The sequence below is a fragment of the Protopterus annectens genome, chromosome 4.part0 (genome assembly GCF_019279795.1).
Source record: "Protopterus annectens isolate FY-2018-M chromosome 4.part0, PAN1.0, whole genome shotgun sequence".
Taxonomy (NCBI): Eukaryota; Metazoa; Chordata; order Ceratodontiformes; family Protopteridae; genus Protopterus; species Protopterus annectens.
In genome coordinates this window covers 472184059-472208377 of record NC_056733.1, presented here as the reverse complement: position 1 = coordinate 472208377, position 24319 = coordinate 472184059, and the positions used below count along the sequence as shown (strand labels likewise).

At 36.9% G+C, this 24319-nt stretch overlaps 1 protein-coding gene across 1 annotated transcript in view; it reads right to left on the bottom strand.

Moving 5' to 3' along the window:
* Positions 1 to 24319, bottom strand: part of LOC122799383 (SV2 related protein) — a 416834-nt gene that overhangs the window by 111867 nt on the left and 280648 nt on the right. Inside the window, exons 10-11 of the mRNA XM_044068393.1 lie at positions 16402 to 16475; positions 16122 to 16198 (exon numbers count right to left, since the gene is read on the bottom strand). Of these exons, the coding sequence (XP_043924328.1) occupies positions 16122 to 16198; positions 16402 to 16475 (151 nt within the window). The remainder of the gene's footprint in view (positions 1 to 16121; positions 16199 to 16401; positions 16476 to 24319) is intronic.

Below are 24319 nucleotides of genomic sequence, written 5' to 3'. Positions count from 1 at the left end.
ATTCCAGTGTCGCTGCACAATCTTAACAAAACTATTGGTGTTTCGTCCATAAGTGGTCGTAAGTCTAAGTGGTTTTGGTGATGTAATGGGCTTCTCCTTGTATATAAGCAACTGACTACGTTCCATACCCTGAACCTGGCTTCTAGCATTTGCTACAATGCCTTCCTTGTAGCCTCTTTGTTTGAATCTGTATGTGAGGTCCTCCGAATTTTTGCAATATGTTGAGTATTGCGAACATATCCGTTTGGTTCTGATAAATTGGGATTTTGGGATGTTCCTGGCTATGTGTGGAGCATGATAACTTGTAGCATGCAATAATGAATTATACTGCGGAAACTTCCTGTGTGACTCACTCTCAAGTGTACCATCAGAGAGTTTACGTATAACAACATCCAAAAAAATTATACTATGAGAATCATGTTGTTCAGTAAACCCTAAACCCCACTCATTGTTATTCAAATATTGCACAAAAGTGAGTAAACTAGACTCAGTTCCCCTCCACACTAGCCAGATATCATCAAGATATCGTCTCCAAATATCCATTTCGAGAGAAAGATGTTCCTTATAGGATCATAAATTAACTTGGTTTCGACATAGGCCATAAAAAGGTCAGCGTATATGGGGGCAAAAGAAGCCCCCATAGCCGTACCCTTAATTTGCCAATAACAATTGTCTTTGTAATAAAAAACATTACAAGTAAGGACATATCTAGCCATGTCAACCAAAAATGTATTGAATGTGGAACTGTATAAACCTGCATATTCCAACCAATATGGCAAGGCTTGAAGACCAGCTTGATGTGGGATATTGGTGTATAAGGCACATATGTCAAGCGTACATAAAAACCAATCTTCTTCCAATTGAGCATCAGATATGATTTGCAAGAAACTCGTGGTATCATTTAACCTGGACCGAAGAAATTGTAACAAAGGTTTAAGGTGTTTAGTCAAGAACAGAGACAGAGGTTCAGTTAAATATTTTCTTCCAGACACTATAGGTCTTCCCGGTGGGTGTGTGGAATTTTTATGTACTTTTGGAAGAAAATAAATATATTGTGGATTACTATCCTTAACTGTTAAATGATACAGAGTGTCTTTAGAAATTACGCCCCTATCAAAAGCATTCCTAAGGAAAAGTTCAATGCATTTGGTAAATCTATGTACGGGGTCATTAGCCATGTGATTGTAATATCTAGTGTCTGATAACTGCCTGCGGGCCTCACTATCATAATCATCCCAGTTCTGTACTACAACAGCCCCACCTTTATCTGCCATTGTAATCACAATTTGTTTATTTTTCTGGAGTTCCAGAATAGCTTGTCTCACCCTGGAAGTAATGTTATTATGTTTCCATGCCAAGTTTGAACCTTGAAAATGAATATCCCTAAGCACACTGTTTTGAAATTGGTGAACCACAGTATTCATAGGTGGGGAAAAATTAGATGGATGATATGTAAATTTCCCTTTCTCAAAATCAAGACCAGAATCACCAAAAAACATTTTCAGGTTAATTAATCTACAGAAACTAGACAAATCTTGTGCAAATACATCCTCTGAAATGATAGCACCAGGTATAAAATTGAGGCCTTTATTCAATATTTTGACATGTAGATCAGACAAAACATGGTCAGACAAATTTAAAATGTTGTTGACAGTACTTTCATTTAAGTCCCTAACGCCAACTCCAGTAGTCCCTGTACATTGTGTATTTTTCTTGTGTTTGCCCACCCCGTCTATATGTGCTCCTAAAGGGGCTACCCCCGGGCTTCTTTTGGGTGATGGTGATCCTGTTGCTGTCAGGGATTCATTATCAGTCCCTGATGAGGTATCATCACATGATGAAGTAGCATTGAAGTTGCTTTTTCTCAAAATGGACCTGGGTCTTTTCCTTTTCTTATCTGAATTTGGGAGATTATTAAATCTTACATGCTTAGATTGAGAAGAAAACGGGTTGCCCCGAGAGTAATCCTCTTGGTCCCTATTGAACTTTTTCATCTTGCGTGACCGTAGTTCAGCATCAAATTTTTTCAAGTCTTGAGCCACTTTATTCAATTTGCCTTCAAAACAAGGCTCCTGTTCATAATTTTTTAACCTATCTGCCAGAGTCATGATCTCAGACAGCCCCTTGTCTATGGCTCGATTGTGAAACTTATAAAGTTGAACCACAAAAGACATTGTGGCTTCATGTTGTATCTTTGCCCACTGTGTGGTCAATTCATCATCTGCATTACTAACATGCGGAATAATCCGTATTCTTAACCCCCTTGGGGTTATATTTGCTGCCTGATAAGCCTTGAAAAGCTTACTGTGCCACACATTTGCTCGTAGCGCCCTTAATTGCCTATTCAGGTCATCAATTAACTTCTGACTTGTTATATCTGGGTTACTATTCCCCATCTGATCTACATTCCCGTTTGGATTTGGGTTCAAACCAAAGACCCCTAAATCCTCCCTGTCAGCCACCAATCCAGAAATGAGATTGGATAAATCCATATTGCTTGAAAAATAACAAGGAAAGTTGTATAGCTGCCAATAATGGTCAATCAGTTATGCCACGACAGCAAAGTCAAACTGTTAATAAGGACAATAACAGCTGTCAAAATATTAATTTCCAAAGAAAAAAGAAACAGCTGCGTCCAAAATAGAAATTCCTAAAATTTTTTAATGTGTATTAATGCAGATGATGAAAAACCATTAATTGAAAGCCAAGAAAGAGGCTGTCCAAAACTCTGACTCAAGCCCAAAAAAATTTTTTGAGCAGAAGAAGTCTTGAATTGCTTGATGCTCAACTGAAGAAAGAGACATATAATACTAGTTTAATATAGAATAGGGTCCCATAAGAACTAAATAACCTTATTTTCCACAACCATAAATTATAACCTATTACTATGGTAAGTCGTTATAGCTATCAAAAATGTTTTTGGTGAAAAACCACCACAATATATATATATGTATACAAAAGTTTAAAGGCATAAAATGTAAACTCTCATTTATCCAAAGCATATAGGGAAATGTATAACCTGTAAGGAAGGCCAATATATCCTGACCTTAAAGAAGTGGTTTCTATTATAAATCTAATGTTCATATACGTTCTCAAAAACCAACCTCTGAACATATAAATATACTGTGATTTATATTACCAGAAATGATGCAATATGATCATCACCATTACAAACAATATATTTATATTAACTACTGCATGAACATACCCTTCATAAACACCTTAATTACCCATGAGTGATAAGAAACAATGATATCTTCATGAAACAATATATTTATGTTAACTACTGCATGAACATACCCTTTAATTTCCCATGAGTGATCAGAAACAATGATATGTTCATAAAAAGTAGGTAAATATTGTAATATTGTTAGGATATTGTTGGTATAACCATAAAAAGGTCCCTATATATCTTATTATAATCCAGGAAAAACCCACCTGCTTGAATCACAGCAGCCCCATATGCTGATATGATCTATTTGAGTAAAAAATGCCAATTCAACTATGTATATAGAAAACACTTGTACCCAAATCCAATGTTATAATTGTATCTCTTATCCACATTAAATGGGTATAAACATAGGGATCAATTGTAGAAAATAATAATTATTAGGGGACCAATAACTTACTATGAAGTGATAGGCAGGCCCAAAAATCTAAAATGGAAAAGACGCCCCTAAAAATGGCATTAGATGTTTGTGAAATATGCCAACAATCCCCTCAGAAAACAGAGTTCAATAATGCTTACTTGACATATCACATTGGGATTCACATATAAAATTTAACCGACAATAAACCTTATAACCAATTGCAAAAACAGTCACCTGAATATCGCCACTGTTTAGTATATGGAAAATTTGTCCATATACAATAAAGCATGTAAATGCTCAATAGGAAGCATTCAGAATGATCTCCGTAACTTCCCTATCCACTTAGTCCAAAATTCACAAACTATAGTGTCCAAAATTAGTATAATCAGGTATATAAATCCCTCATCTAATGCCATTTTTAGGGGCGTCTTTTCCATTTTAGATTTTTGGGCCTGCCTATCACTTCATAGTAAGTTATTGGTCCCCTAATAATTATTATTTTCTACAATTGATCCCTATGTTTATACCCATTTAATGTGGATAAGAGATACAATTATAACATTGGATTTGGGTACAAGTGTTTTCTATATACATAGTTGAATTGGCATTTTTTACTCAAATAGATCATATCAGCATATGGGGCTGCTGTGATTCAAGCAGGTGGGTTTTTCCTGGATTATAATAAGATATATAGGGACCTTTTTATGGTTATACCAACAATATCCTAACAATATTACAATATTTACCTACTTTTTATGAACATATCATTGTTTCTGATCACTCATGGGAAATTAAAGGGTATGTTCATGCAGTAGTTAACATAAATATATTGTTTCATGAAGATATCATTGTTTCTTATCACTCATGGGTAATTAAGGTGTTTATGAAGGGTATGTTCATGCAGTAGTTAATATAAATATATTGTTTGTAATGGTGATGATCATATTGCATCATTTCTGGTAATATAAATCACAGTATATTTATATGTTCAGAGGTTGGTTTTTGAGAACGTATATGAACATTAGATTTATAATAGAAACCACTTCTTTAAGGTCAGGATATATTGGCCTTCCTTACAGGTTATACATTTCCCTATATGCTTTGGATAAATGAGAGTTTACATTTTATGCCTTTAAACTTTTGTATACATATATATATATTGTGGTGGTTTTTCACCAAAAACATTTTTGATAGCTATAACGACTTACCATAGTAATAGGTTATAATTTATGGTTGTGGAAAATAAGGTTATTTAGTTCTTATGGGACCCTATTCTATATTAAACTAGTATTATATGTCTCTTTCTTCAGTTGAGCATCAAGCAATTCAAGACTTCTTCTGCTCAAAAAATTTTTTTGGGCTTGAGTCAGAGTTTTGGACAGCCTCTTTCTTGGCTTTCAATTAATGGTTTTTCATCATCTGCATTAATACACATTAAAAAATTTTAGGAATTTCTATTTTGGACGCAGCTGTTTCTTTTTTCTTTGGAAATTAATATTTTGACAGCTGTTATTGTCCTTATTAACAGTTTGACTTTGCTGTCGTGGCATAACTGATTGACCATTATTGGCAGCTATACAACTTTCCTTGTTATTTTTCAAGCAATATGGATTTATCCAATCTCATTTCTGAATTGGTGGCTGACAGGGAGGATTTAGGGGTCTTTGGTTTGAACCCAAATCCAAACGGGAATGTAGATCAGATGGGGAATAGTAACCCAGATATAACAAGTCAGAAGTTAATTGATGACCTGAATAGGCAATTAAGGGCGCTACGAGCAAATGTGTGGCACAGTAAGCTTTTCAAGGCTTATCAGGCAGCAAATATAACCCCAAGGGGGTTAAGAATACGGATTATTCCACATGTTAGTAATGCAGATGATGAATTGACCACACAGTGGGCAAAGATACAACATGAAGCCACAATGTCTTTTGTGGTTCAACTTTATAAGTTTCACAATCGAGCCATAGACAAGGGGCTGTCTGAGATCATGACTCTGGCAGATAGGTTAAAAAATTATGAACAGGAGCCTTCTTTTGAAGGCAAATTGAATAAAGTGGCTCAAGACTTGAAAAAATTTGATGCTGAACTACAGTCACGCAAGATGAAAAAGTTCAATAGGGACCAAGAGGATTATTCCCGGGGTAACCCGTTTTCTTCTCAATCTAAGCATGTAAGATTTAATAATCTCCCAAATTCAGATAAGAAAAGGAAAAGACCCAGATCCATTTTGAGAAAAAGCAACTTCAATGCTACTTCATCATGTGATGATACCTCATCAGGGACTGATAATGAATCCCTGACAGCAACAGGATCACCATCACCCAAAAGAAGTCCGGGGGTAGCCCCTTTAGGAGCACATATAGACGGGGTGGGCACAAACACAAGAAAAATACACAATGTACAGGGACTACTGGAGTTGGCGTTAGGGACTTAAATGAAAGTACTGTCAACAACATTTTAAATTTGTCTGACCATGTTTTGTCTGATCTACATGTCAAAATATTGAATAAAGGCCTCAATTTTATACCTGGTGCTATCATTTCAGAGGATGTATTTGCACAAGATTTGTCTAGTTTCTGTAGATTAATTAACCTGAAAATGTTTTTTGGTGATTCTGGTCTTGATTTTGAGAAAGGGAAATTTACATATCATCCATCTAATTTTTCCCCACCTATGAATACTGTGGTTCACCAATTTCAAAACAGTGTGCTTAGGGATATTCATTTTCAAGGTTCAAACTTGGCATGGAAACATAATAACATTACTTCCAGGGAGAGACAAGCTATTCTGGAACTCCAGAAAAATAAACAAATTGTGATTACAACGGCAGATAAAGGTGGGGCTGTTGTAGTACAGAACTGGGATGATTATGATAGTGAGGCCCGCAGGCAGTTATCAGACACTAGATATTACAATCACATGGCTAATGACCCCGTACATAGATTTACCAAATGCATTGAACTTTTCCTTAGGAATGCTTTTGATAGGGGCGTAATTTCTAAAGACACTCTGTATCATTTAACAGTTAAGGATAGTTATCCACAATATATTTATTTTCTTCCAAAAGTACATAAAAATTCCACACACCCACCGGGAAGACCTATAGTGTCTGGAAGAAAATATTTAACTGAACCTCTGTCTCTGTTCTTGACTAAACACCTTAAACCTTTGTTACGATTTCTTCGGTCCAGGTTAAATGATACCACGAGTTTCTTGCAAATCATATCTGATGCTCAATTGGAAGAAGATTGGTTTTTATGTACGCTTGACATATGTGCCTTATACACCAATATCCCACATCAAGCTGGTCTTCAAGCCTTTTCATATTGGTTGGAATATGCAGGTTTATACAGTTCCACATTCAATACATTTTTGGTTGACATGGCTAGATATGTCCTTACTTGTAATGTTTTTTATTACAAAGACAATTGTTATTGGCAAATTAAGGGTACGGCTATGGGGGCTTCTTTTGCCCCCATATACGCTGACCTTTTTATGGCCTATGTCGAAACCAAGTTAATTTATGATCCTATAAGGAACATCTTTCTTTCGGAAATGGATATTTGGAGACGATATCTTGATGATATCTGGCTAGTGTGGAGGGGAACTGAGTCTAGTTTACTCACTTTTGTGCAATATTTGAATAACAATGAGTGGGGTTTAGGGTTTACTGAACAACATGATTCTCATAGTATAATTTTTTTGGATGTTGTTATACGTAAACTCTCTGATGGTACACTTGAGAGTGAGACACACAGGAAGTTTCCGCAGTATAATTCATTATTGCATGCTACAAGTTATCATGCTCCACACATAGCCAGGAACATCCCAAAATCCCAATTTATCAGAACCAAACGGATATGTTCGCAATACTCAACATATTGCAAAAAATTCGGAGGACCTCACATACAGATTCAAACAAAGAGGCTACAAGGAAGGCATTGTAGCAAATGCTAGAAGCCAGGTTCAGGGTATGGAACGTAGTCAGTTGCTTATATACAAGGAGAAGCCCATTACATCACCAAAACCACTTAGACTTACGACCACTTATGGACGAAACACCAATAGTTTTGTTAAGATTGTGCAGCGACACTGGAATATACTGCAGAGTGATCCAGAAGTTGCTAGGATTATCCCTGACAAATGTATGTGTTCATACAGAAATGGTAAAAACTTGAAATCTTATTTCAACCATTACAAAACTGGAGACAGGGTCAGGGACAAAATACAAACTACTATTTCTGGACACGGTCTGTATGGTTGTTTCCCTTGTGGTCACTGTGTAAATTGTAAATACATATGTACTACCAAGGAATTTTCCAGTCGTAATTGCTCAAAGGTCTTTGATATAAACATTTTTTGTAACTGCAGTAGTGATTGGGCTATTTACATGGCCACATGCAAATATGGTGCATTTTACATTGGACAAACCTCAAGGTGCATTAGGTTACGTATTTCAGAACACTATGGTAATATCAAACAGAAAAAGATTACTAATGCATTGTATAAACACCATTTGTCACACCCATCAGCAATATTTTTGTTTACAATTATTGATGTGATTCAGGGAGACCGTAGGAATAAAATTGGTTGGCATGATATTCTAAGTAATAAAGAAAAAAAGTGGATTATTAAGCTAGGAGGGCTTTTCCCCCCAGGGCTTAATGAATATTTATAAATTTTCCACCAATGAGATTCTATGCATGTGTATTTAAAAGCCAGTAAATACTATTATTTTTTGAATACACTGATGAAGGCTGTGTAATTTACCAGCCGAAACCGGTTTGTGTTTGTATTTGCTGTGATGCTGTGATGCTTTAATTACAATACATTTATTTTTATCACCATTTGCTGGCTCCATTTGGTTTTCTGTTGATTCACTACTTTTGGGGGCCGTGCATCACCCACGCGCAGGAAGAGGTGGTTTTGCTGGTGTAGAAATGTAACTTGGTCAAGGGGCAATTCATTAGGCTTAGCTGTTTGGTTTCAGATGATTCACTTTTTATAAAAGAAGTTAATTTAATGAAAACAATGTTCCTCGAAAGAAGTTACCCCATTGACATGCTGGATTCTGTAGCCCAGTATGTGACTGACCATAGGTACATTAGATACCACCCTATTTTGACAACAGGAACTACTGTTAGAAGTGGTGGGGGGGAGATGGATAATTCCTGACTGATACATCAAATAGGTTCATAGGTTGGTACTAAGCTATCAGCCCTAGGGCCTATACAAGCCTAGCCATAACAATTCCCTGGCTATTTCTTCCCACACTATTTACTTCCTTGGACCCCTGTCTAGCAGGGTGACTGACGTGATCCCTGGGGTGAATTTCCTTTCTCCCATCCAATCGTCAAGATTCCTTTTGAAGAGGGCCAAAGAGGCACTCTGCTTGACATGTATGGGCAATCTATTACAGAGTCTGGGGAGTCTCTGGGTCAATGACCTTACTAGAGCTCTAGTTTTACCCTATAGTAGGGAAAGTGGCCTTTTAAGGGCTGATATCACTCAGCAATGGTCAACTGTATTTCCTTGTTTTGGTTTGACTGAAAAATTGGGAATTTCCCCTAGATTTGTATTTAAGAACTGTAGGAATCTTAAGAGCATTTTTGAATGGCAAGGTGTTAGTCACCAGAAATTTATGAATAAATGGGGAATGAAAAAATGTGGTTACTGCAAGCAATGCAGGTTTGTTATGGGGGGTTCCATTATACATGTATATGGTTTGTCTCAGCCCATATTGGTTAAGGGTCATTACAATTGCAATACAAAGGGTGTGGTTTTCATTGCTTTATGTGCATCTTGCCCATCTTTTTATGTAGGCAAGACTGTAGGCCCCATTAAGACACGCACTTATCAACATGTTTATACCATTTGTAAGGGCAACCATACTAATGCCTTGTATAGGCACAGTGTTTTATGTAAGGATTTTAACAAATTTTCCTTTTCAATTCTGGAACATGTTGAGAAAAATCCCAGGGGTGGTGACTGGGAGAATTTCCTTGAATGCAGGGAATTCTTCTGGCAAATCCAAATTAATTCTACAAGTTCCACAGGTATAAATGAGTTGGTTTCCCTCAAACACATTTTAAAGGGGAGATCCCTTTGTATTAGTTAATTTCCTGGACCCTAGGGAATGGCAAAAAATATTATTCCTCATTTATAGTTATTTTTTATGTTTTTCAGACACTTTAATTATATGGTTATTTCATGATATTGACATTTGCAATGTCATCATTTATTGATACATATTTCATTCTATGTTATTATATTAATATTGGTGGTGATTTTCATGTCCATATATTTTTTGGTTTTATACCATATTTTGCAAGTAGGCATTTTTATTACTAGTACTGTATTTTTAATAGTATTGTATTTCCTCAGTTAGGATTTGTGTGTACGGCTTTAAGAATTTCTGTATTTTTTTGGTGCCAAATTCAAAGGAAGTTTATTTAAGGAACTGATTCTTTGTGATTAAATGTTTCTGGAGAAGTTCTGTGTTAATCCGAATGAAAGCGCTTAACTATTTGGAGTTTTCTGTTATAAAATCTGGTGGATTTCATCCCAGTAGCAGTGGTTAGAAAAGCATTTTACTTGGTTCATCTCATAATTAAAGGGATTGCATACATAAAAAAGGAGGTTATTACCTCTCTATACTCCTCCCTCATTAGATCAATAATTGAGTATAAAGCTCCATTTGGTATGTACCCCTCCAAACATCTGCACCAACCTGAAAGGCCACAGAAATACCTCTCAAAGAGAATCCATGGCCTCTAACACCTGTTCTATATGGACAGGCTCAAATCACTATCACTCTACTCCGTATCGTACAGGTTGCTCAGAGGTGATCTGTGTCTCACCTACAAGGCAATCTCAGACCCTGCCCTATTAGATATGCTCCATATCCGTAAGTCTAACTCCTTGCGCATTACCCACTCAGAAGGCCTGAATTTAATATGTGACATCAACAAAACCTGCTGGAGAGGCAGGTTTGTCTCCCAGAGGCTGCCCCATCTCTAGAATGCACTTTACATACACATCAAACAGAGTACCTTGTTGACCCTCTTCAAGTGCAACCTTGATGAGTGGATGGGGAACCACAAATCTGTCCCAGGAGTTCCAACTGTGTCCCTCACTGATAGGGGTGACAGGTGCTGACTAAGGTTTCTTTTTGGGGATAAATTCTTGACTAGGAATATTCTCAGCTATATTATGTTACAAACTATATACTGCAAATTTCTGGCTTGATGTGATTATGAAAAATAATGCATAGAGTTTCGAGTTTAGATGTCAGATAGTTTTTTCTGATCATTATCTGTCTTCAGTTTCTTATGCTGGCATGTTTATAGTCTGTATTATCTATTTGGAAAGAAACACCCTAACTTGTTTACTTCTAGTAAGTAATTGCATTATTCAATTGAAAAATGTTTGTGTATAATAGTTTATTTATATGTAATGATGTATGCATTTTGCTGGTTCATCCAACATCCAATTCTTTGGTGTCCACCCTTTTGGAGGGTGATTGCTCAAAGACATTGCTACAGTATAGGCATATAATGGTTAGCTTGTTTTAAGAGTAAACAGTAAGGTTTGAACTTGTTTTGTTAGTATCTACTAACTGTTGGCAGTGTACCTTAATGCCTGAGTACAAGGAAGTTTGTGCTAGAGAGTACATTTACGCCCATTATGAAAATACCCTGTGTACAGTTGTGCATGCACATGTGCAGTGGGCTTGATTTGAAGAGGGTGACATCCTGAGGTGCCAGTGTTTACAACTCTGATCTGTAGATAAGCTGTGTAGAGCTTATAAGGGTGTTGCAGGACATGGCTATTAACCAAGGTAGCAGTGCCCATTTACTGTATAACATTAAGGCCCTTTATTTTTCAATATGTGTCAGCAGTGGGAATCAAGACCTATATTTCTAATTCTACACCACAGATAAATATTGATGACATTGCCCTTCAGCATCATGTAATAATAGGTGTTAGTAATGGGATTACATAGGCCTTGCTCTACATTATAATTTGGTATGCAGCAGTTAAATCTTGTAAATTGTAATTGTATAGGTTGTAAAACATGTTGAACATCAACACATGTTTATTATTTTACAACCACAGCATGTATTTGATTTTCTAGTCAGAGTAATAAGGAAACTAGCTAAATCAGCTGTTAGTACTGAAAACTATCAGTGTCACAGCTGGAAATTTTGTACGCCAGTATGTCCAAGGAAAACACAAAAACAGTGCTATATACAGTTGAAACACAATCCATTAATGTGGAGACAGCCAGGCAATAGCTATGTGTACACAACATGCTGCAAAGCAACTCATTCCATCCCTAGATGAGCTCAAAATCCTGTTGGAATTAAACAGAGCTGATCTGAAAGAAAAATATGTGGAGTTTGAAGGAGCTGTGAAAATTAAGTAGTATAAGGTACAGGAAAGAAGTGAAAAGAAAGTGGCAAGTGAGAAGATTAAGAAAGAGAAAAGCAGTACCAGCATGAAAGGAATATACTGTCTCTCTGTAAAAGCGTATTAGTACTAGAGGAGATACCCAAACCCTAGATGCCAGAAGGTCAGTACTAAATTGTTTCCTTGGCATAAATAAGGGGTTAACAGCTTTATTCATGTATTTGAAACAGTGTGCAATCAATAACACATTGACAGGGACAATGGGTGAGATTTTTAACTCTTTTCATCACAGGTAAGGCAATGTAAGCTCTATCAAAAAAACTGACATAGATTATCCAAATTATGATAAAGTAAAACACTGTTTATTTGAATGTTATAATATGACTTGAAATTTAAAGAAGAAAATTCAGGGAACACAAAAAAGATTTTGGCGTGAGTAATTATATTATAAAATAAGTTCTTATTTTCTTAGGTGGGTTTGAGGTTATCAAGTTACTAGACATAAAATGTTCTGAGACATTCTGATACTGGAGCAAGTACTCAGTACTATCTAAGTTGTGAAAGTTAGGGATAGCATTTCTATAGTAAGGTATAGCCATGGAACTGAGATAACTGGAGTTTAGTTTTTCTGTATGTGTCCTGAGTATTTTTATTGCATTTTATTTCTCTGTGTTTGCTAAAGTATGTGCATTTTAATCTATATTTCCAGTATTTTCTTTATTATTTACTTATTTACATAAAGCTAATTTATTAACATTTAAGCCAGTGTGGCTAATGTTAATTCCAGAAGAGGTTAAGCATTAGTTACACTGTCCTGTCCCCCATTAGACTGCTTAGGCCTACTACCAGTAAAAGGGATTATTTGTTGTATTCATATTTGGCTTAATTTAAGAGCAGCATGTAACTAGAAGCCATTGGCTACTCCATGGTGATCTTAGTACTACTGTGTAAGGAAGAGGCCTGTGGGGAATTGAAAAGTTCTGCTAGCCTTCCCTGAGAAGTGTGTGTGTGTGTGTGTGTGTGTCTATGTGTAAATATGCTGTGTGAAAGGTTGTTACTGTGTATAAATGAACACTAGAAGACACTGATGCACAGAGAGAGAAAGACATAGAGTGATGAGACAGGAGACTGGGAGTGTTTGCATTCCAATATGTGGATGGATGTTGAACGCCCATGCCCAGAACATCAGTGCATATTTCCCATTATATTACTGAGGCAAGGTTGCAACTGTGAATTAACTGTTGAACTAATTTTTAAAAGACTGGTACCAGCCATTCTGGCATCACAGTATGTGGCATCCTGCCATCTGGGTGTACAAATATAGATTGCTTTCCCCATCATATTGCTGGCAGCAGTGTTATCCCCACCACCACAGGGGCTCTACTCAGCCAAGTTTCTTGAAAGAGAAAAGAGCAGTAGCCTATTTGACTTCACCAATAAAATAATCACATGGTATGTGGATGGTATGGACTCTCCAAAAATTCCAGCTCTACTTGTATGGCAGGAATTTCTCAGTAGGTGCAGACCATAACAACTTAAATGCGGTTACACAAAGTTAGTTGGCAAAATAGCAATCTTCTTTACTGGAGTTTGGTACTGCAGTCTTAAAACACGATTTTTCCAGAATGGAAGTTATGTTAATAATACAAACAGAAATAGGCCTCCTAGGCAAGAACATGGGTAGTGTTACATGAAGTGTTTTATTTTATTTCTTTCTTAAGAGTCTCACAGCACTAGCTGGATTCTTGGGATTAGTGAGATGTGTGAAGATGACTTATTAAACTGAAAGTTAACTGTCCTTCAAAATGAAAATACATATAAAATAAACTAGCTGCACTGCAGTTGAATCAAATTAAGAAAATATGTAACCAATCCATTAATAGACAAAAGGAAGAAAAGTTACATTATATACAATTTCCCCAAGTCTGTAATGTTTCAGAGAAATGTGTAAATTAGAATAAAGTTACATTAATTACCATTTCAATAAGCTTGTAATGTTTCAGAGAAATGTGTAAATTAGAATGCAATTCTATTTGTTTTTGGAAATGCACTTCAGAAATGTTTGTACTACTGCAGAATTTTCTGTTTGAGGATTCCGGTTATGTCATGTAATGTGCTCCTTATCTAGGCCTAGCCTGCTGAAATCTACTTTTCCTTCTTAAATATGTAATTGTAAAAAAAAAAGAAATACATTTAAAATTCAAAAGTATAAAAATCCTGTTTGGGGACTTATAAACAGAGGGTTTATATTAATGAAAAAAATAATAATTTCAGTAACATGATTGTCTCCTGGGGACAGTCTTGGAATCAGAGTTCAATCATCACATGCATCATATGTAAGGAATCTAAATATTTAATTTTATTTTGGATTTAAACACCAGAGACAGACAGTAAGAAACAGTATACCATTAGTCAACAGCAGGTAATTTCTTGTTTAATTTTAGACAAATTTTTCTGACCATCATCTACCCTTTTAAATATCCAGACAATCAAAAGTCTTTCATATTTCTTGTGGAAGACCTTTTATTGTCTGCATATTTATTTTCAAAGTAATTTTTACATACATACATACATATAGTTCAGGCATGGGCAATAATGACCCTCTAGCCTGCCAATACACTAGAACAGTCATTCCCATAACAAATGTCAGGATTGTTCTTAAAATTATCTAAACTACCTTTTGCATTAATGTAGTTTGGTAGTCTATTCCATGCATCAGCTACCCTCTCAGAGAACCAATTAATACACTTCTCATTCCTATAGAGTCTTCTACATTGGTTATCTGATGATTCTCTACTACGTTCTGATAACCCGAAACATTACAAAAGGTAGTCGTCTCTAAATGGTCTATACACCTGAATACGTTTTCCTCTTAAATATTTATATAAGACACTGTACAAGATCACATATTTTAATATTTCATAATAACTTAATTTTTCACATCCATGGATGCCATTGGTATATTACACTGTACTCTCTGCAATTTCCTCATGTTTGATTTCTTATAAAATTTCCATATTGTTATTCCGTACTCTAGTCTGGATTGGTTTGAATGTAACTTACCAAACAATGATTTCATCATTTCTGATTTCCTGGACTTTATAATTTTGTATACAATCTATAATATATGTTTAACTTATTTTAAGTAAATAATTATTTAGAAGTATTCTATTATTCAACTCTGAATGCTTGTAGCTGATGGTTTATTTATTGGTAAGGGTTTATGCATTTTTCTGATGTATCCATTTCTTTAGTGTCGTCCCTTTTGGAGAGTGATTACTTAAAGCTAAATGCCAATAAATTAATATTCAAAGATTAACACATTTAAGGGTAAACAGTAAGGTATGCTCTTTGTTGTTAGTTTATACAAACTGGTAGTTGCTTATCTTAAAGCTTTAGAAGGTGGAAGCTTGTGATAAAGAACAATTATTAACACCTCGTTCTGAAAAATATTGTGTGTGTGTGTGTGTGTGTGTGTGTGTGTGTGTGTGTGTGTGTGTGTGTGTGTGTGTGTGTGTGTGTGTGTGTGTGTGGATGGAAACCAATTCTGGTAAGGCTTTAATTACTATTAGTAAGGTTGCACTAAAAGGCACTGGACATGACTTAAGGTGAATAAATTCATTGGAAGCCAGTAATTCTAACTCATATCTGTTGCTGAACATTGTGGAGCTTATCTGATTATTGCAAGACTTGGCTATTACCTAAACCAGCAGATCACATTTACTGTATATCCATGAAGTCAATCGTCCTTTGTGTTTTAATGGGGACTAATTAAGTCAAGCTCCACACATTTGGTTACAATGCACCTTTAAATGTTATAATAATGACAGTGGTGCAGGAGTTAAAGCCTATAGCCCTTACCTGTCACAGTCACAACACATACACTTTCTCTTTAACTTACAAACCTGGCCTAGCCTGTTTTGTTTCATCATGTAACAAGGTACTTAATTTCTTTAAAACACATGACTGGCTACATTGCTACGTTAGCTTTTGTATGACAGTAGCTGACTAGGGTACTCATACAGGCATCTATAAAGGGAGGTAAGAAATATAAATGATAACCTGGGGAAAACAGTCAAACAAATTATGTGAAACATTAATAAGACAGAAACCTACTGCTGCAGACATCGCCAGTTTGGAACAGTTCGGTAGTCAGCAGAACTAATCCGTAGTAAGAGAAGGCATTGGAGAACCTGCCATGAATGAAAAGGGAAAGCAGCGTTGGGATTTACCTATATAATGCACCCCTTCAGTTACAATTGAAACATTTTAAATACTGTACAGTCCTTTTAAAAAAGCTTTTCTGTTGCTTACATTAAAATGGTTTGTACACTTTCAGCTTATATTTAACTCTATCATTTTTTATTACATCCTGAGTTGAAAATGTCTTATTTACCAAATAAACCAGAGCAGTAGTGTTGTCCTCCTAAAAGGTGGAGTGAAGAGGTCCCGTATCTTTCCTCGATCCTCCTGTTGAAAGAGTAGAATGACAAACATTTTATTTCGTTGCAGATGTTTTCATTCCATTTACTATTGTTCTTGTCAATCAGGATAAGGATTATCAGCTCCAGCTTATATTTACCTAGTACATATAATATAACCATTACATGAAGCAGCTTAACACAAACCTCTGAAATAGATTTTAGTGGAAGAGTCCTTCTTGTTATCCAAGAATGTAGAACAGCTTAATCAGATGATAAGGTGAACAACAGGGTCTTTAAAATGTCATATGAAATGCAATATCCTTACTGGTCTGTGTGGTGTGTAACTGCAGTGTTACATCACCAGTAGTGTTTACCAGATTAGTTATACCCCTTTTCCTCTGTGTGTTTTTTTGCAAAAACTACCCACCAAAATCATCTTACTGGCTGACCGTTCCGGATACCTCATTTTAAATATAAAACAGAGTAGCTACAGTCACTGAAATTATAAGAGCAGTAATGCACTGTAACACTGTGTGTTACTGTATAACGTGTGACTGTGTCACTCTGTTATACTATGAAAAAATTAATCTGACATCAGTCAACACCTCTACTGAATGCTGCCTACATCAGGGCTGAAACCCTATACGACTCCTATTGCTGGAATATTTAGTAGCACTGCCAATGGAATTAGCGTCATCTTAATAACATGGGCCACCAAATAACTCTGTATTCCCACATGGAGGAGTTACTACACCTTCTGGTAACACTGAAGAGCTGCCATGTCAAAGCGTGGGATAGTAAAGGGGTGGCTGGGTGCCACAGCTACCTTGTTTATTAGCATAATTTGCTGTTTCACTATTGCTTAGGCATTACTTCTCTTAGTTAAAACTCAGCAAACTTTGTTGGTGTCTTTTGGTACCATATCAGGCTGTGACATAAAAAATGTTAATGTGTTACAATATTAATTTGTTAAATCATTAAACATCTTTGAAGATCATAATACACTTAGTTGTTTCAGTCCTGAATTGAGTACTCAGAACAGGATTTAAAGAAATCAAAGAAAGAAAACAGAATGTAATGCATGTTTAACTTCCTAACGTGTTGATTAACCATTATTCCATTCCTGCTTTAGTTGCTGCTGGTATTTTTGTGGTGGAACTTTTAAAGCCTAAAAATTGGAACTTTGGCAATATCTGTGGAATCACTGACTATTTTTAAGAAGTTATTGACTGCATCTGCTGCACTGAATTTTTTTCTTTCTTCTTTTACCAATCTCAGCACTTAAAGTGATAGTTGAAGTAGAGTTATTTAATTAGTACTTTATTGCATACTCCATTACCCTCTTAAGAATGACAACAACATACACATGCTTTACAAACATACATACATATATGCATATACACACAAGAAATATTTCAAGTATGGGCAATAATCCCCTTATAGCAGATTGTTACTTGGCTAACAACATGGGGGGGGGGGCCTTTCTAAGACTAGCCATGTTTTTCAGAAAGAATAATGATGGCCTGGAGCTGAATAGGACATTGAGAGCCAGGCATTTATAAGCTACCTCTGTCCATAAGGGCCATGGGTGCCAGGCCTGGTGTAAATTTCCTATTCCCCATCCATTGGTCTACTCTGCACTTAAACTGGGTAATAAACAAGCTCAACTTCACATGGATTGGAAGCCTGCTTCATAGGAGGGGCAGTCTCTGGGACACATAGAGTATCTGTCTCTCCAACATGTTCTGTTTAAGTCACAGACAAAATTCAGGTTCCTAGACCTTGTATTTCTGGTACTCTTTGACTTACAAATACAAATAGGAGATTCATAAGTGTGGGGTTTGCAGATGACTTGTAAGCCAGGCATAGATCACCCCTCAGCAAATTATATGAGACTGAGTAGTGGGAAAGTGCTTTAAGGCAGGTTTGTTACACCTTGCATTCCTTTTGTACGGAACCTCTGAGGTCACTCTAGTTCCTGCATATGCCTGGTCAGGTACAGTCCAAAGGGAGCACTGTATGCTATGACTGGTCTGATAAGGTTGGAGTACAGTGAGATAATGACCGCTTTAGACCTAGATTCCATGCCCTAACTTATAAGTTGCACAACATAAATGGATGTCCTTACCACTGTGGCCACAGGGTGATGGAATGTAAGGCTACTGTCTATGTGAGTACCCAGATCTCCGACCACTGGGTCAACTTTTAGGGGCGTATTATCAATGTGGTAATTAGTTGGGATGGTTGACTTCCCAAAGGGTACAATTATGCATTTCTTAACATTAAGTTAAAGAACATGGCTTTGGCACCATTTGTTAGTCAGAGATAGACCTTCTTGAAGAATGCTCATGTCTGCAAGGAAGTCAATGATAACCCCCAGCTTACAATCATCCGCAAACTTGGTCAGCCATAAACCTTCAGCATTGGTTTCCATTTCACAGAAACAGATGCCAAAAAGAAGCGGGCTCAGTACAGAGCCCTGACGGACTCCACTAGTTACTGGTCTCATGGTGGAGGTGGCCTTAAATATTTTGACTTTGTGGGTCCTATAGGTGAGCCATCTAGCTATCCAGCAGGTGATAAGAAGGTTCATACCTAAATTAGTGAGCTTGTCTACAATGCCTGAGTAGGGTATTTTAACAGAAGCCTTGGCCAGATCAAGGTAAGCTGTGTGCAGTCTTACCTTCATCCAATGCTTCTAGCATTGAGCAGTGCCACCTTCAGATATTCCTTCATAGGTTCAGTTAGGCCAATAGTTTGCTGTATGATACTTCCCATGTCCTAGTTTATAAGCCATGCAGCTATCCATCTTATCAAGAGTACATCAGTACTTAGTTGTTCTAATTTATTGATCAGTGTTTTGTGTATGACACTATCAAATGTTGAAATTAAATCTACATAAATTACATCACAGAACTTTTTTTTTCTTTCGTAGCTGTTATTATATTGTTATATAACATCATGTTACAGGTGGTAATAGATCTAATTTCAACATATACATGCTGATATATGGTTTCAAGTCCCACCCTTTTCAATTCTGCTACAAGACCTTCATTTTGCATCTAGTAAATGACACCAAGAAGTGAGGCAGCTAGCTGCTGACACTCTCACAATGGACTGATGGAGTTTCTATTGCAACTGGAGTGTCAATTATCCTGCCATGTAGAAGACAGGCCATGCAGGACAGATTGTCTAGGTGGCACCCTATGAAGGTTAGTCCTCATGATGGCTCCATATTCCCAAAGATCGGGAAAGATGGAGAAGGGACTCTCTCACTTGAATCTTCATCTCCTGAGTAGGGACCACCAGGAGCCAGTTACCCAAATAAAGAAAGATTCCTAACAGCCTGAAATGGGCTGCCGATATATTCATACATTTGGTATATACTCTTGGGGGCTGCGGTGAGAACAAATGAGATGTTTCAAAACAGAAAGTGACTAGTCCCTATCCTGAAGTGCAGAAGCTTGCTACAATCCTGGTTCATTCTGTTGTGCAGATAGGTGTGCTGGAAGTCAAAACAGCACATCCAGTCCAGTAACCCCCCCCCCCCCCCCAGCAGCAACAGGAGAATGGACGGCACCATGATTATCCCAAACTTTGTCTTTGGAATGAATTGATTGAAAATGCTGAGGTGTGGCATTTTCTTGAAGCCCTCCTTTTCTTTGGAACAAAAAAGAACCATGAATAGTATCTAGGTCCTTTTTTGGACTGGTAGGACCTCCTGGACATCACTTTCTAATATGAAGTTTATGAACACTTATCTTGCTACACCATTTTGGTGAGGTGGAATTCTGAAAGGTTATAGAACAGACTGTAAAAGGGGTAGAAAGGGAATAGTTTAAGCTCTGGCGACCACTTCTTAATCCACTTGACCTGCATGATGGCCTGCCAAACCAGAAAGTGGAAGGAGACACATTCCCCAACAGCTTTAAAGTGGGACAGTCAGCAAGATCACAAGGATTCTGGTGCTGATTGAAAATTTGGGCTGAAGAAACCATGGTTTTGCTGACCACCTCTGCCATGAGGGCAGCATCCCATCTGGAAGCCACCACAACTGCAATGGCCTCTGTGACAACAGTATCATAAATCTTGTTGTTGACTCTTTTCAGACCACAAGTTCCAGGTATTTTTCTATATTTGGGAAAATGTATGCTGGGAAGTGAACATTTTAATGCCAACAGTCATGAGTGTTTTACCTTTTAGTTCAATTTTCTGGAGCTTAGCCTTCACCTTTGGACTGAACAACTCAATTGCCTTTAGAATGGGCACTGGTGAATGACAATGTCTGAGTCTGTTATGCCCTCTGGAATGTTATCCCTCATCAAGCTGCCATAGCTGCATCATCAATCACATTGTTTGTGAGCAAGGTGCATAGTCAGGTTAGATGTAGTCGGCATGCTTGCAACCTGGGACACCAATTTTCTTCTCAGATTACATATGGCGTCTTTTTCAATGTGTCATGCATCTCATCCTTTAGAGTTCACTGAAATTAAATCATATGAGTCATGAACCTGAGTATCCAAACAGAGCAGATGTTGGACACGTAGACACATTAAACTGACTTATGATCTCAGAAAGTGGCAAAATATTCCTCTAACTCCTTATCTGGATGGTGGACCAAAGTCATAAACCATAATTCTCAACCCTTGAGTGTTGGAAGAATTTTGTCTGGCCAGCTTGACAAGTGGGAGATTAGGAAAATACTAGAACCTGGGAAAGCTCAAAGGTGCTGATCTTGCCAGTGTAGCAATTGGTAGTCATACTGTAGAACTGGATGGGCTGGATCTGGCAAGATTATAGATTTAAACAGCAGATGAGGGCTGATTATCCAGTGCAGACTGCTCATTTCTCTGCCTTCTGGTCATACCTCTCAAATTCACTGTTGAAGAGTTCTGGATAAAGCCAGAAATAAGGGGGGAACAAAGGTCCATAATCAGAGATATTTTTTTTTAATATTACTGCAATTCTCTTCAAAAATAAAAAAAAAAAACACCAGGTTTTGCATCAACATGTATTTTCGGAACAAAAAGAAGGATAAAACTCTAATATCTATCATTATTGATTGTAATCCTCAGTAATTAACCAGAATATCAAAAATGTTATAAGGGAAATGTAAAAAAATAAAAAAAGCAAAATCATGAACATTCTACAAAATGAGAGACAGTTGAGAGGTATGCCTCTGATTAAGCTTTAGATTCTATTTAAACACCAGCTTTTTTCTTTTCGATTCCCTATAGAATAAGACTTTCTTTACTTCTGTCCCATGTATTCCTGAAATCAATTATTCGTTTTTATAATTGTTGGCCTCTGGGCTTTCAAGCCATATAGCCATTATGCCCAATTAAAATATTTGTTCCACCCAGCGTATCAGGACAAGCAGACAGGAAGGCAAGAGCAAGGGATCAGAGATGTCATGCAGTGGGCCTTAATAGATGGTTTTTTTATAGTTAACATCCCTGCAATGGCCAGAAAGTGCACATTCCATCTAAAGGGTATATGTATAATCCTTGGCAGATTCCTACTCTCTAAACTCCCTTACCATAACTGCTCTACTCCCAGAGATTACCCAAGTGATGATATTGTGATGGGCACCTATCAACGTAATCCCCAATGGGTAAGCTAACATCAGCTTCTCACTGCCTACCATTCTCAGCAGGTTTCTCCAGCTTTTGGGCCACTAATCAAACCCAGGTTATCTGGTTGTAGTCAAGTCCATAACCTCTATGCAACAGAGCTGATACATATCCAGTCATGTTTTTGACAACACCACCTGGTCAAGAAGACTGCTTTAATTATCTACAATTCTTTTCATTAAAGTGTGTTTATGTGGACTCTCTTTAAGCTTCGTCCTTGTATCTTAGGAGATAGTCATCTTGTTCCCATGTGCCCCGTTTTTAAAATACTATGTCATTGGACTCTATGGATTTCTTGACATACCTAAATATTTCTAATACAGTCACCTTCTGCCTTCTTTCTCCAAAACTGTACTTCTATTTATAAGTCCTGTGATGAAGACCACATACCACTATGCTGTCCTCTGTTTTTTATTTCTCCAAATGTTTAGGGTTTCTAAACCTTGACAGGAATTGAACCCATCCTTAAATTAGGGTACAAAGAGCTCATGAAATTTGTATTGCTTCAATCATTGATGATTGCCAGGAGAGCTCTTTTCAGAACCCACTGTATACCCAGAATTGAATCCTTCTGTAGTTAATATAGATTTACCTGTATCATCACCATATTTAATGATGCTTTGATATGCTTTTTTATTAGCCCTGTTACTCCTATTACTATTGGAGCTATATGGGCATCTTTCTTCGACATTGCTCTAGTTTTTGCTTGTATATCCTGGTATTTTATAACTTTATACCTCTCAGTATGTATGACATTATAATTGGTTGGTGTCGCTATTTCAGTGATTAATGCTACTTTTATTCTCTTTTAAATACAATATCTGATTTCTTTCTTCAGCTTTGACACATGTATTGGGATGATCTCATATCATCAATACTTCATTTTCAGTAAATCTTTACGTTCCAAGTTTCCAATGCTTCTCTTCTAGCTGTATGTTGGGGGTGTCCTATAGGAGCTCGAGACCCAAGTGCTTGAAAATCACTGCCTTGAAGCCAGGGACTCTACTTATATCTCTTACCAAAAATTCATAAATCCATACAACAACCGCCCGGTAGACCAATTGTTTCTGGCATTGGTTCACTTACGGAACCCCTTTCGGCCTTTCTAACTGAGAAGTTGAAACCATTACTCACACAGATTCGTGCAAGAATACAGGACACCACTGAATTCTTGCAGATAGTTACAGAATCACAGCTGGATCCGGATTGGCTCATGTGTACCTTGGATGTATCATCCTTATATACTAGCATTCCTCATTGGGCAGGTCTTATGGCATTGGAATTTTGGCTTAACAAATCAAATCTATATCCGCCAGGAATGAACACGCTTTTAGTATGTATGGCTGAACACATCTTGACTAAAATGTATTCTACTTCCAACAGGATTGCTATTGGCAACTTCAAGGGACAGCCATGGGTGCATCTTTTGCACCCATCTATGCAGACCTTTTCATGGGCTACATAGAAGAAACCATCATATACAATCCAATGCACAACATATACCTACCAGAAATCGATATATGGAGGAGATACCTGGACGATTGTTGGTTGGTTTGGAAAGGAGGCAATGAATACCTCCAGGAATTTATGGAATATTTGAACGGAAATATCTGGGGTATTGAATTTACGGAGGAACATCACTTGAATGAAATTCATTTTTGGACGTTCATTTAAGAAGACAATTAGATAATACACTTCAAACATCTGTCTACAGAAAATTCCCACAATTCAATACTCTTTTACATGCGGATAGCTTTCATCCCAAACATATTACCAAAAATATTCCAAAATCTCAGTTTCTGAGGATAAAAAGAATATGTTCCTCACAGGAAGACCTTACCAAACATCAAACTGACTTAACAAACAGATTTTTGTCCAGAGGATATTCACCACAAATCATCCATTCAGCCATTCAATCCAGTAATATCGAACCTAGAGATTCTCTTTTAAAATATAACAAAAGAAAAAGAGATAATGGTTCCAACCTATGCAGATTCGTTACGACCTATGGCCAGAATAGCAGGAATCTGATCAATATCATCAATAACCATTGGAACATACTCAATTCGCACCTTTTGGAGGATTATTTAGGTGAACGATGCTATTTTTCATATAGAAAGGGTAAATCCCTGTGCTCTCACCTTTCTCATTATAAAAGAATAAACGCAAGGAATGATAATCTTACACAAAGGACACTCACAGGAGACAAATTAATTGGCATTTACCCTTGTGGTCACTGTAGCTTTTGCAACTACAT